Source organism: Arachis hypogaea, chromosome 14 (genome assembly GCF_003086295.3).
Source record: "Arachis hypogaea cultivar Tifrunner chromosome 14, arahy.Tifrunner.gnm2.J5K5, whole genome shotgun sequence".
NCBI classification, from domain to species: Eukaryota; Viridiplantae; Streptophyta; class Magnoliopsida; order Fabales; family Fabaceae; genus Arachis; species Arachis hypogaea.
The window spans coordinates 101,725,557-101,738,963 of record NC_092049.1 but is presented as its reverse complement, the minus strand read 5'-3'; the positions used below and the strand labels follow the sequence as shown (position 1 = coordinate 101,738,963).

The window sequence follows — 13,407 nt, the reverse complement described above, 5'->3', positions numbered from 1 at the left end:
TCCTTTCTATCCTTTAAGTCATTCCTGCCTTAGAAGATCTGAAACTACTCAACACACTAATCACGGCATCGAATGGAAATAAAGGTAATTAAAATAATTAATTTTAAAGCATAGAAAACATGTTTTTCACATACATCACATAATAAGGAAGGGAAAGTAAAACATGCAATTAATATGAATAAGTGGGTGAAGGATTGAATAAATCACTCAAACTAAGCATAAAATATATCATAAAATATGGGTTTATCAACCTCCTCACACTTAAACAATAGCATGTCCTCATGCTAAGTCCAAGAGTAATGTTAGGTTAAAGTGGTGGAATGCCATGCAATGCAATCTAATCTAAATGCAACTACCTAGATGCATCATGCAATTCTAATTTTTATACACTTGTATATAAAGCTTGCATGTAGTTGAATTAATTCACATTCTCAAGGAGTCATATATATATATATATATAGCCAAACCTTCACAACTAGAAAATGGATAAATACAGACAGATTTACAGACAGATTTAGTCTTTATTACAGACGGATTTTTGGTTACCGACGAAATTACCGACGGATTTTGTCCCACTGTAAAAGCCCCGTCGGAAATTATTTACCGACGGATTTTTTTTCCGTCGGAAAATTACCGACGGATTTTTACGATTTACCGACGGATTTTCCCTCTGTAAACCCTCCCTCCATTTCCTGAAGGCGACAAACTTACAGGCGGATTTTCCGTCTGTAATTACAGACGGATTTTCAGACAGATTTTTCGTCTATAATTACAGACGGATTTTCAGACGGATTTTCCGTCTGTAATTTAAACTTTGGAAAATCATGATTACAGACAGAAAATCCGTCTGTAAATCCGTCTGTAAGGTAAAATAGAATTTTTTTTTACTTTTTCTAATTACAAAATAAAATTATTTTCATACAAAATAAATATAAATTTAATACAAATTTTTATCTAATTTATATTTGAATATTTATAATATTTCAAAACATAAACAAATTCATCGTATTATCAAACTAAAAGAAAAGTAATATGAACAAGCAAAGTCAATATAATTCAAAACATAAACAAAATGTATTGATCATCAACTATAATTCCTAGTATATTGTTCAACCATACTAAAACTATCAGCTATAGTCTTCAGTGTCATCTTCATCCTCATCATCATCATAGCCCTCATCCGAAGACATTGAGGGTGGCGGCGGTGGCGGTGGTAGTGGAACTGCACTAGAACTACTTGACGCTCTAACCTTCTCATAATAGCTAACATAAGCCTCATTCCATCTCTTCTGTTTCAGCTTTTCCTTTTTGGCCTTTCCAATTGCCCGTTCTAACTTTTCTAATTTCTTTTGAGTCTTTTCCAAAGGAGCCAAGCGTGTATCTAACAACTTACTAATACGCTCATCTGTTTGTTGAGTAACACGCTGAAAAAGCTCTTCATTGAGATTATGAATCTGTTCTCGCAAATCAGGAACAGAATTTTGATTTCTTGGTGCTCTTCCAGATACAGAATTGGCAGAAGTGGTTCCAGACTTGATAGAGCTAGAAAAGAATGACCCTTTTTCGTAAACTCGATTCTTCTTTTTCCCACCACACACTTCCTCCCAAATCAAGTCTTCATCAATTGGTTGTAGCTCCATTCCCTGTGCTTGAGCCTCGGCATGTTGAGCCTGAACTTCTGCCAACTTTTTTATAAACTTCTCCTGTTGCACAATGATTATATCAATTATATTATTATTATTAAGACAAATAGCCATGCATATTACTTAATAGAAAACTTTTAGATTTTGCACAAAACTTTTCAAATTGTATATATTTAAATTCAAACAATAGAAAACTCCAATAATTGGGACATGCTACTATGGTTTAAGTACAGCATTAGTGACCCTCTAATGATGATTTACTAGTAAAAGAAACGCTACTTGTGACATTCCTGGATCTTGATCAGCCAAGCCAACTCTTATTTAAAGTATTTTAACAACTGACAATGCCGTGGAAGTACTTAATGAACTGAATTTCTTTTTGGAAGAACATGATTCTTAACTTTCATTAATTCAAGGAAAATTGGGTATATGCCAACAGATTATTAGTTCTTGCAAACACCCCTGCAAGCTGCAAACATTTCAAGCTACTAGATTACCATATTCCAAGAGAATAATGCATGCTTCACATGCTTTCTACACAAGATTAAGATTGGTGAACTGTATTATCTCTTAAGGAGATGTGTCAAATGGCTTAGACTATAGAAACTTGGAAGAAAAGAAACCAACTATAAAATCACAAAGCACAAAGCTGAATAATAATAATAATAATGTTGAACATAGTTAGGACCACTAAATACAGTAATGTTAATGCCAGACAGCTAGAAATTAGTTAATAATTTTGACATAGGAGGAGTATTTGTACTATATCTCACATGAGTGTCTTGAGAGCGCTTGTCCACCCATTTAGACTTGTCACTTTTAAGTGTGTGGGTTTCTTTGAAGACCTCCTCGTGGGTTGGTGTACGGCCCAACTGCTTCTTCTGTTCCACATGAAATACAAAATAAGAAAAATTTTACATAAATAGATGTCTATTAAATAAGATCTAAAGCCACTTAAATTATATTACCATCCTCTCTATAGTTGAGCTCAATGGAATAGAACCACCGCAATGGACAGAACCACCTAAGAGTGACGCTCGATTCTCTCTTGCTTTTTTCCTTATATTTTTCCATTTCTCATTTGTTTCCCAATACCTTTCCAATACCTTTTTGTAAGCAGGAATTAGCCATTCGTGGGTTGTATCCACACCCTCACGGATATCTGACATCATTTGGCTAAATCGCTTACTTGTCCTATACTTGAAAGCCCTCCAGAAAAACTCATCATCATCATCATCAATAAGAAAGTGGCTCTGCACATACTCATCAAGTTGCTACTTATAAGATTCAAATCACATGAACAATATTCAATCCAAAATAATTTTATTCAATCCAACACTTTTACCTTCCACTCCTTAAACCAAAGCTTCTTTGTCGGAAGAGGGACATCTCCAAACTTTTTGTACGGTTTATCATATCGTTTCTTGATGATCTCTGTAATCTTCTGAGAACCATGAGGGAAAGGTAACCAACTGATAATTTCATAAAGAATTGACAAGTTAGGAAACTAAAAAAAATAGTTTTAAGTCATTAGCACTTTAATTTGAAATTAAAATATAGTAGTAAACACATTTAGATTAGGAGTAGTAAAAGAAGAAGAGTGATTAGTATTGCTTGCTGAAAGAGTAATAAGAGGAATAGGTAATGCAGTATGTAAAAATTGTGTAGAAGAGTAATAAGAGAAATAGGTAATGCAGTATGGGAAATCCACTAGAAGCTGCTATTTTAATTATGGAGAGATCCAAATTTTACCTTGTTTTTCCATCGGGAACCAATCTTTCTTTTGTGACACTATTAGGAACCGATGCAGTCTCTGATGGAGGAGATGTACTAGAGCTTCTAGGTGTCTCTGAATCAACTAATAGATTGGAATTGCAAAGCGGAGGAGGAATCGAAATTGGAGGAGGGGGTGGAGGAGGGGGACCCATACATCCTGGAGTAGGCCAACTTGGTGGAGGAAGACCCGTGTAGCCTGGATTAGGTACCATCAAATACGGTTGCTGGCTAAGTGATCCTGACTGAAAATCTGGCACAACCGAAGTCCCAGAAGAGGTGGAGGTGGTTGAAATAGCGGCTGCGGCAGTGGTGCGAGAACTTCTATGACCCTTGACACCTTTACCCTTGACCCGAGGAGCCATGACCTACATATATATTCAAGGACTATTATGCACAAAACTATCTGCAGAATATCATTTTGATAAGATATCATAAGTCAGAAATTGTGAATGCCTTAACAAAATTTTGAAATTCAATCCATAGAGTAATAACTTAACTTTACTACAAGAAATTTTTGTTAGTTTAAATAACTTAACCCATTATGAGGCTTAACAAGAAAGCCAGTTAAAATGGATCAAATCTGATTGACAGTTATCATCAATCGAAAAAGCAAGAACCTTAAACAATGCCCTGAAATTAACTGGTTATGTTGCTTATACTTTCTTTAAACCTTGGAATCTTTGTGGCTTAGTAGTAAGCAACCACAATGTCATCAGCAGATACATTCCAAAGAAGGAAAGAACCGTTAAGATGGCACCTTTTTTTCACTAGGCTAGCCCTTTATTTTATTTTATTTATTATTATTTTTGACATTCTTTCTTTTATTTTTTTTCCATAGGAAATGATACATAACATTTAAGTCATTAACATCTGAATATCTTTCAATCACACTACAAAATAAGCATAAAAAGGATCACATTCACACGGCATATGTATCCATTGAGAGCTAGAGAAATGACTTACGTTCCAGAGAAAGCCAAAATGCCAGTAGTTAGAAGGCCTCCAAACTGCACAAAAAAAATGCTGAGTCGAAGAGGAAAGAGAAAAAAATTGATGTCTTAATTTCACAAACACTTGATAGCTGTAACATCTAAACTCTAAAGAGGAAAAAAGCAAGGAACTTTGAGAAATGGGAACTTACAATATTGGGATTTTTCGTCAATGGAGCACCAAGTAAGGCAGCAGAGATTAAAAACAGAGAGAGAGATTCAATGAATTTCCTTCACTACTGCCACTGCAACAAAGAGAGAGATTCAATCTTCAAACCAAACTGTAAGAAAGAGATTAAAAACAATAAGAAAGAATATGAAGCTTCCTAAATTTCAGAAAAGGGACAAGAAAAAAAATTCCAGTGGTGCTTTAGACATGTCAGCTTAATGAGTGTGGGACAGAGTTATGCTTTAAATATATTGAATTTTTAAGACAACTAGATTAAGTTACATGACAACATATGTAAATAACAATATATATAAGCTAAATATTAAGAACAATATATGTAAAGAACAATATATATAAGCTAAAACAATACAAGCTAAAAATGATTACCCTATTAAAAATCAATATCATCATCAAAGTCTGCAACATCATCATCTTCATTTTTATTAGCCCCAGAACTAGAGCCGATGGACAATTCAACAATGCGGTCCTCTCCAAATGGAGACTTAAGACTGATAGGAGGCTCGGTGTCAGAAATCCTAGAAGGATTGCTCTCATTCGCTTGATAAGCTACATCATTCTCTTCCCCATCCTCCTCTACATGTACATGATTGATTTCAATTCGACCTCTTGGTTTAGTGTTTACAACAGCACGCCACATAGACTTGCAATTTCCAGGATAAGGTAAGAAGTAAACTTGTTTAGTTTTTTGGGCGACAATGAAAGGATCATAGTGGCGATATCTTTTACTATGGTTGACTTCAGTTATTTTGTAGTCATTATGAATACGTGTTCCATTTGGACGACTTGGATCATACCATTGACATTTGAATAAAACAACTCGATTATAGTCACTACCAGTGTATTCAAGCTCGAGTATATCTTCTAATACTCCAAACCAATCACTTTCCCCGCTGCCTATATCACCTTTAACAAACACACCGGTGTTATCGGTTTTTTTTCCTTTTGACCTTGCAAGGGTATGAAATGTATATCCATTTACTTTATAAATTGGATAACTTGTTGCTTTGTTTGAAGGACCCCAAGAAAGTGATTGCAAACCAGGATCAACAATTTTATTACATTGATTTTGAACCTAGTTAGAAACATGCAACAAATTATAAGATATGTGATGCAAATCTTTAGTTAGAAACCTTTACAATAAATGATACGAATTTATGCACTTACATATGATGCAAACCAAGGGGGAAATCGGTCATCGCTTTCTCCAGGACAAGTTTCTTTCCAAAACCTTGATGAAAGTAGGACTAGAGTTTATAAGCTATGGGATTCGTTAGTAGAAAAAGTGCAATTAACTGTTTAATAAAAGATTTGGGTACTTACATGTAGAAAGGGCTAACTTTGCTTTCATTGAGTAGAATATGCAAATGAGCTGCGGCCTTGTCTCGTTCATCTAACCAATGATCTTTAGCTTTACCAACCTTGCGACCAGGTCTATTAAATATTGATAAAGAGGCTTTAATTGTGTCTCCGCCGTCATCATTTCTTCCCATACGGGTTCGCCTCGATAAGATATGTGGTTCAAAGTAGAAAGAAACAAAACTTGAAGTCTCCTTTGCCAAGAAAGCCTCACAAATCGAACCTTCAACCCTTGCTCTATTTTCACTGTTCGCTTGAATGCTCCTATCACCCGTTCAAACGGATACATCCACCTATATTGGACAGGTTCACACACACGTGCCTCATATGCTAGATGAATTGGCAAATGCTCCATCACATTAAAGAATCCCGGGGGAAATATCCTTTCTAACTTGCAAAGGATAATGGAAATATTCTGCTCCATAACCTCTAAATCATGAACCTTGAGAGTGGTTGAACACAAGTCTTTGAAAAACTGGCTTAACTCGGTAAGAGGCTTCCATATATTTGTAGGTAGTTCTCTGAATGCAGTTGGAAGCAAGCACTGCATAAAAATATGACAATCATGGCTCTTCATACCAATAAACCTCCCCTGGGAAAGACTTACACATCTAGCAAGGTTAGATGCATAACCATCTGAAAATCTAAGTTGTTGCACCCACCTATACATGTCTTGTTGTTGTTCAGAAGTTAAAGTATAAGCTGCCTTAGGTTTGGACCAACAATTATCACCGACATGCCGCAAATGTAAATCTGGACGCTTGCACAGTTCAGCCAGGTCTAACCTAGCCTTTTCATTGTCTTTAGTTCTATCAGTGTCCATAACAGTATTCATTATGTTATCAAGCACATTCTTCTCTATGTGCATTACATCAAGACAGTGATGAATCAGGTTATCCTTCCAATAAGGTAACTCAACACACTTTGCTTAGTCCAATTGTGAGTAATACCATACTCTCGCGATTTAATCCACTTTCTATTATCTGATATCTTCCCAAGTCCTTTAACCCTTTGCCAAATCTCCAAACCACTTAATCTGGTAGGAGCCTCTTCACTTTCTATTTTATTCTTCCTGAAGTCATTCTTATTGCGCCTATAAGGGTGGTTTGTCGGCAAAAACCTCCGATGACAATCAAACCATGATGCCTTGCCTCCATGTGATAGTGTAAAAGACTTGGTATCCTCCATGCAAATAGGACATGACAATCTTCCTTGTGTCATCCACCCAGACAACATCCCATAAGCCGGGAAATCATTGATAGTCCACATCAATGCTGCCTTTAAGATGAAATTCTTCTTTTCTACAATATCATACGTCAAAACACCAGGATTCCACAACTCATTTAATTCGTCAATCAAGGGTCCCAAGAATACATCAATGTTGGCTTTAGGGTTATTAGGACCAGGTATTAAGCAAGTCAAGAACAAATAAGGATCTTTCATACACATTCCAGGAGGTAGATTGTATGGAATTACAATTACGGGCCAACAAGAATAAGGCTTGCTAAATTGGATATTTGGGGTAAACCCATCAGAGCAAAGACCTAACCTAATGTTTCTAGGCTCCAAAGCAAAATCAGAGTGGATACGGTCAAAGCTTTTCCATGCCTCCCCATGTGACGGATGGGTCATCACGCCATCATCACGTTGGTTTTTTATATGCCACGTCATGTGCGGAGCTGAACTCATTGACGCATAAAGCCTTCGAAGTCTAGGGATTAAGGGTAGGTAGTGCATCCGTCTAACAGGAACTCTCTTGGACTTACAACCACCATCGGAAATAGGCTTGAATCTAGGTGCTTCACAAAACTTGCAACTAGTTAGAGCAGCATCGTCTTTTCGATACAACATGCAATTGTTTGAGCAACAATCTATTTTGATTGCCTTCAATCCAAGCTTTTGCACTAACTTCTTAGCCTCATAGTAATCCCTAGGTATGGCACTACCCTCAGGAGCAATTTCTCTAATTAAGGTGGCCCACTGCTTAAATGACTCCTGTGATTGATTTCCCTCGGCCTTAATGCATAGCATTCTAACAGCTATCGATAGTTGAGAGTGCACACAACCTTCCCACAAAGGCTTTTGAGCTGCCTCAAGAAGATCAAAAAAGTTTTTAGCCTCTACATGAGGATCCTCTGGACCAATAGAATCGAAAACCATTTCATGATACCTTCTGGAGTTGTCTTCCCAGCTAATGTCATACATATCACATTCTTCCACATTTGCACCACTTCCTGAACCACCTTCCCCACAATTATTGAATCCCGTCTGATTAATCCCTATGTCATCAATCTCTCCATGTTCTGTCCAAATCCAATAATTTGGCATAAACCCCTTTTCCCACAAATGCATCTTAATAATGTTCAGCTCTTTATAATTTGTGCATCTACACTTAACGCATGGGCATCTACACTTTTCTTCCGACTTCACAACATCTAACTTACTAATTGTTTCTATAAACTCCTCAACCTTGTCATAAAACTCAGGTTTAATACCCCCTCTTGTTGGATTCAACCTATCATACATCCACACTCGATGGTGCCAAGACATTTCTTACGAATTTGATATTTTTAGTACCTATAAATCATCCAACACAAGCAACATTTCATCTTTCATACAATATCCTATCAATATTTAACCATATCAATGTTTTCAATGCAATACAAGCAACAACACAACACAAGTAATATTTCATTTAACATACAATACCCTAGAAATCAATGAAGTTTTATAACACAAGAATTGTACTAACCTTAACTCCAAGCAAAAAGTTGAAGGGATTGAGAGAGAGAGAGAGAGAGAGTGTGTGTGTGTGTGTATTAGAGTATTATTTTTATAAAATCATGAGCAACGGTAATTTGGTAATTTACTATGACAAAATCACAATCAGAAGACCCAAGAAAAGACCTAATCCAACCACTATAGATAAACAAATCACACAGAATTTTTTGAGAATCAGGGTGTGCTTGCTAACCTCACTGACTGTCACTTGGAGCAGAGAGACAGCTGAATTCTAAGTCGTCGATCCTGTGGAGTAGTATTAAAAAAAATTAATTAAGAAACTTAAATTTCAGCTACATTATTATCAATCTGTAAATGAGTTTTTACTAAAATATATATTATTTTGAATGACTACTTAATAAAGGAGGCTAAGAATAGGAAAATGAAAATGAAAGAAATAATAGTAATTAAGATAAGGGAGAGGTGTAAGAGAAATAAATAGGTGAATATATGGACAGTAATATGTCTAATCAATTAGCAAAATAGTACAGCTGAATAGATAACAAGACACACTATATAATGCTATTATATATAATGCTATATATAAAGAACTAATTATATAGTTTGTGAAAATAGTACAGCTGAATAGATAACAGAAAGACTACTAGAAGGTGGAGGAATTCGATTTCCTAAAGTCCTAGTTTTACTTGGAACCATTTCTTCTGAGTCCCCACCTTTTTTCTTTTTGGTCATATTTCATTACTTTTCTTCATTTGAACAGTAAATGAGGCTTCTCTTCTTTCAGTTCCTATTGTATCTTATAGCAAGATTCTAGCTAAATTATAATTTGTTACCAAATTCAATAATATATTTCCAGTTTAAAAGCATATTTGAATCCTCTTGTTTTCTTTTTTTTTTTTACCCTTGACTATAGAAGAAATTGAACCAATGAAAAAAAGGGAATAATGATATCAAAATATTAAGGGAGACAGACCTAAGTTAAGGCAAAATTAATGTAATCACAAACTATAAAAGAAAGAAACATGATTAGATATTCCAACATAAATTATGCCACCCTGCATGAAAATAGTGATGGGCTTGTCATGTGATGCAAAAGCCTTCCAAGGTGGGCAATAACTAAATATGTTGATGGCATGGGATCAAATCAAATCACCAAAATAGTGTATACCACAACACATGACAAGGGACAATATCAATAATCATGGCATTGCAGATGCTTCAGGTGAAACACCAAATATCATCATTCATCACCATCAGATTTTGAAGGTACCATCCGGTGGAAAAATTAGGGAGCAAAAGTTAATATGCTAATGATTATCTTTATTATGGTAATAGTCATGTGGATGAAACATAAAATGAAAAAAAAAAGAAAAAAACAAATGGAATTCCAAGTGGATAATTAGCTCAGAGGAAATCTAATTTCATATTTGAAGGGAAGTTAAGCTGAAAAAAATTGCTTACTTTTGTAGAACCTCAACATGGAGAGAGCGTCTTTGACTCCCAAATTGTTGACCTCAGCATCTAAACAAGAACAAACAATTAAAGTAGTAAGTCCCATTTCCATTATATGAGAGAGAGAGAGAGAGAGAGAGAGAGAGAGAGAGAGAGAGCACCTTGCAGTCCTTGGTGCTCAAGTCTAAGGAATCAGAATGGAGTTGTCAAGTGGAAAAGATGGAAGCAGATATCAGTACTTTCAAGTCTACACTGAACACCAAAGAACAAGAAATAAGGGAGCTTCAAACAGAACTTGAAAAATGTTTTTGTGCTATTGAAGAGAAACATATGGAACTCTTGATCTTTAAATCGCAACTTGCAGAGGCTGACTCCAAATCATTTTTGGCAGAAACTGATAAAGCAGTTTGTATCAGTGAGAATGAAGATTTGCTTTGTCTCAGTAAAGAACAAAAACATAGACTCACATTTACATCAAATCAGAACCACATTGGTCCCCTGCATTGCAAATTACAAAAATCAAAAGCTGAAAAATATATATAAGACTACTAAATTTCAACATCATCAACAACCACCTTAGATTATTTTTCTGTTACATAACTCCTCAATCCAATTGAGAAACAAAAAGAATCAGTAAAGGAAAGAAATATAAATCAATTGAAGAAAAAAGAGTCTCTAAAATCCAAAGAATATTTTTCAGATAATATGTTCAAATGGTACAGATATAAATGATAAAGGACGAGAATAAAGGAATATAGAAACATAAAAAAACCAGGTATCGAATTTTTTTTCCATAGATATTTGCATTACTTAGAGGAGTTACCTCTTTTAAATCACAGGGAAAAAAAATTTGTACGATACAAGTTCTGTGGAAGAAAAAGAGATAATCTGCTGGATCCATCTCATATCATTGATGAAAATAAATCACCACCAGAATCCATCTCATTAAAATTATTTGAAACAGAGATATGAATGGAGAGAATCAAGCAAGTAATCAAAGACTTGAATTTTTTGTAATTGGGAGGAAGAGTTGAAACTTGAAAAGTTGAAGCTTTCATCATGTGTAGAAACTGGAAAGAACCTTGGTGCTAAAGTGGAAATATAAATTAATAAATTAAGCTTTGACATCTCTTAAGAGGCAATATCATAATATAAACATATAAATAAAATTGATTATAATATTATAATTATTCAAATCCATACAGTCATATTCAGATATATATATTCTAGGAATTATATTCTAAGATGCTATCACATTTTAAATTCAAATAAATATATGACAAATTAAATAATTGACATATAAGTACTTGGCCCTTAAACAAAAGTAGTATGCAGTAGTGTAAAGGTTTTTGTAATGTAATTTTATTTTTCTAAAGAACACAGTGGAGCATATACAATAATCCAATAATGAAAACAAAAAAGAGTGAGGTGAGTGATGTGTCACAAAATCTTAATACGACAAACATCTCATTCATTCTCTCATTTTCAATGTTATTAACATACAAATGCATGTTGAGAAAGGTTACTATAAAACAATACAATACACACGGTCCTGCAAGAGATATATATATAAAGCTGTTGTGTTGTATATGTATAAAGACAAATATCACTGTCCCTTTCTTTTTCATCAAAATGGCCAAACCATGTAAGTGGTGCTACCTTTTATTTAATTTTTAGAGAAAAAATGAAGAAATTAAACTATATAAGATAAAATAGGAAAGCTTTCATCAATGTGAAAATAAAAAAAGGAGCTAAAGTGGATTGTTGATCAAAAACTGTTCCTTGGTGCTCAAATCTAAGGAATCAGAATGGAGTTGTCAAGTGAAAAAGATGGAAGCAGATATCAGTACTTTCAAGTCTACACTGAACACCAAAGAACAAGAAATAAGGGAGCTTCAAACAGAACTTGAAAAATATTTTTGTGCAATTGAAGAGAAACATATGGAACTCTTGATCTTTAAATCGCAACTTGCAGAGGCTGACTCAAAATCATTTTTGGGAGAAACTGATAAAGCAGTTTGTATCAGTGAGAATGAAGATTTGCTTTGTTTCAGTACAGAGCATATGAGATTGAAACCATATAAGCACACATAAACACACCTAAGCATGATCAAAATGAACAGCAAAACTCAGCTAGGCATTTTGTCAAGCACTAACTGTGCATTACACTTTCAATGTGATTCACTCAGTAATAAGCATACATATACTCCAAATCTAACACTGGAGAAAAAGGAGCTGTTCACAACACTGGAGAAAAAGAGCATTTACTCACCGGCTGCGAGGAAGAAGGGCAGTGGCAGAAACACAACGGCGACACAGAGAGAGAAGGAGAGCGCTCGAACAGAGGAGACGGCCAACGAGCTTCCAAACGACGGCGAGGGAGCTTCCAATCACGGCAACACAGCTTCCTACAACGGCGACAGATCTTCTACGGTGGCGGTGGAGGCTGTGTCTGTGTAGGGGCTGCGGTGGCTGTGCCGCTGCGGGGCTGCGAGGCTGTAGGGGTTGCGGGGAGCTGCGAGGGCTGATGCGGGGGCTGTGTGGCTGCAGTGGCGGCAGAGACTGCAGTGGCTGTGGGCGGCGGGCTACAGGGCAAAGAGCTCGAAGGATGTGGGCAAAGAGTTCGAATAGAGTGTGAATGGGGTTTTCCGACAAAGACCTATAAAATTAGGGTTTTCAATATTTCCGACGGATTTAATTTAAATTACAGACGGATTTTCCGTCTATAATAATTTAATAAAACGCACGTTTCGTCTGCATAATTACAGACGGAAAATCCGTCTGTAACCATTCCACGGAAAAAAAATTAATTTTTCCGACGGAATTATAGATGGATTTTCTTTTCCGTCTGTAATTTATGTTAATCTATTTTTTTGTTTTCCGACAAAAAAATCCCTCTGAAATTCCGTCTGTATTTCAGTGGGATAAAATCCGTCGGAAATATCCATCTGTAATAACTAATTTTCTAGTAGTGCTTAGATAGTTGATAAAGTTCCTTTACAATTGAAATGGGAGAGAAAAACATTTTATAAACTTGCAAGACAATTAATAATTTCAGCAGAGATATATGTTAATGAGATATTGAACCCTCACTGGATTTTGTGTTTACTCTCTAGTCACTCAGTGTTTATTGGGTTAATCACTCTATTCTTCTTTTTATTCTTACTTTCTATAACTTTGTTCTTCATCTAACCAATCAACAATTATAGAATATAGACATACCAAAAATCATGAGGTCTTTAGTTAAGGTTGTAATGGG

At 35.4% G+C, this 13,407-nt stretch overlaps 1 protein-coding gene across 17 annotated transcripts; it reads right to left on the bottom strand.

The window, feature by feature from the left end:
• Positions 1-936: 936 nt before the first annotated feature.
• Positions 937-12,817, bottom strand: LOC112743587 (uncharacterized). Of its 17 annotated transcripts, XM_072214362.1 has the most exons (14): positions 12,421-12,798; positions 10,310-10,400; positions 10,158-10,217; positions 8,929-8,981; positions 5,919-8,531; positions 5,763-5,826; positions 4,965-5,670; positions 4,561-4,653; positions 4,383-4,426; positions 3,396-3,784; positions 2,989-3,115; positions 2,612-2,896; positions 2,417-2,524; positions 937-1,703 (listed from the first exon to the last, which is right to left on the bottom strand). In XM_072214362.1, exons 10-14 carry the CDS (start codon positions 3,779-3,781, stop codon positions 1,128-1,130), a joined length of 1,482 nt encoding a protein of 493 aa, XP_072070463.1. In that variant the 5' UTR covers positions 3,782-3,784; positions 4,383-4,426; positions 4,561-4,653; positions 4,965-5,670; positions 5,763-5,826; positions 5,919-8,531; positions 8,929-8,981; positions 10,158-10,217; positions 10,310-10,400; positions 12,421-12,798; the 3' UTR covers positions 937-1,127. The 17 variants fall into 17 exon arrangements, 16 of the variants coding, with proteins under 16 accessions (XP_072070463.1, XP_025648648.1, XP_072070464.1 ...); XM_025792863.3 differs by lacking the exons at positions 4,965-5,670; positions 5,763-5,826; positions 5,919-8,531 and adding an exon at positions 10,616-10,646 and having other exon boundaries at positions 12,421-12,817; XM_072214363.1 differs by lacking the exons at positions 4,965-5,670; positions 5,763-5,826; positions 5,919-8,531 and adding an exon at positions 10,616-10,646 and having other exon boundaries at positions 4,561-4,689.
• Positions 12,818-13,407: the final 590 nt, after the last annotated feature.

Excerpts from the sequence above, each read along its gene's own strand:
- LOC112743587 (XM_072214351.1), bottom strand. The coding sequence starts at position 8,504 with ATGTCTTGGCACCATCGAGTGTGGATGTATGATAGGTTGAATCCAACA.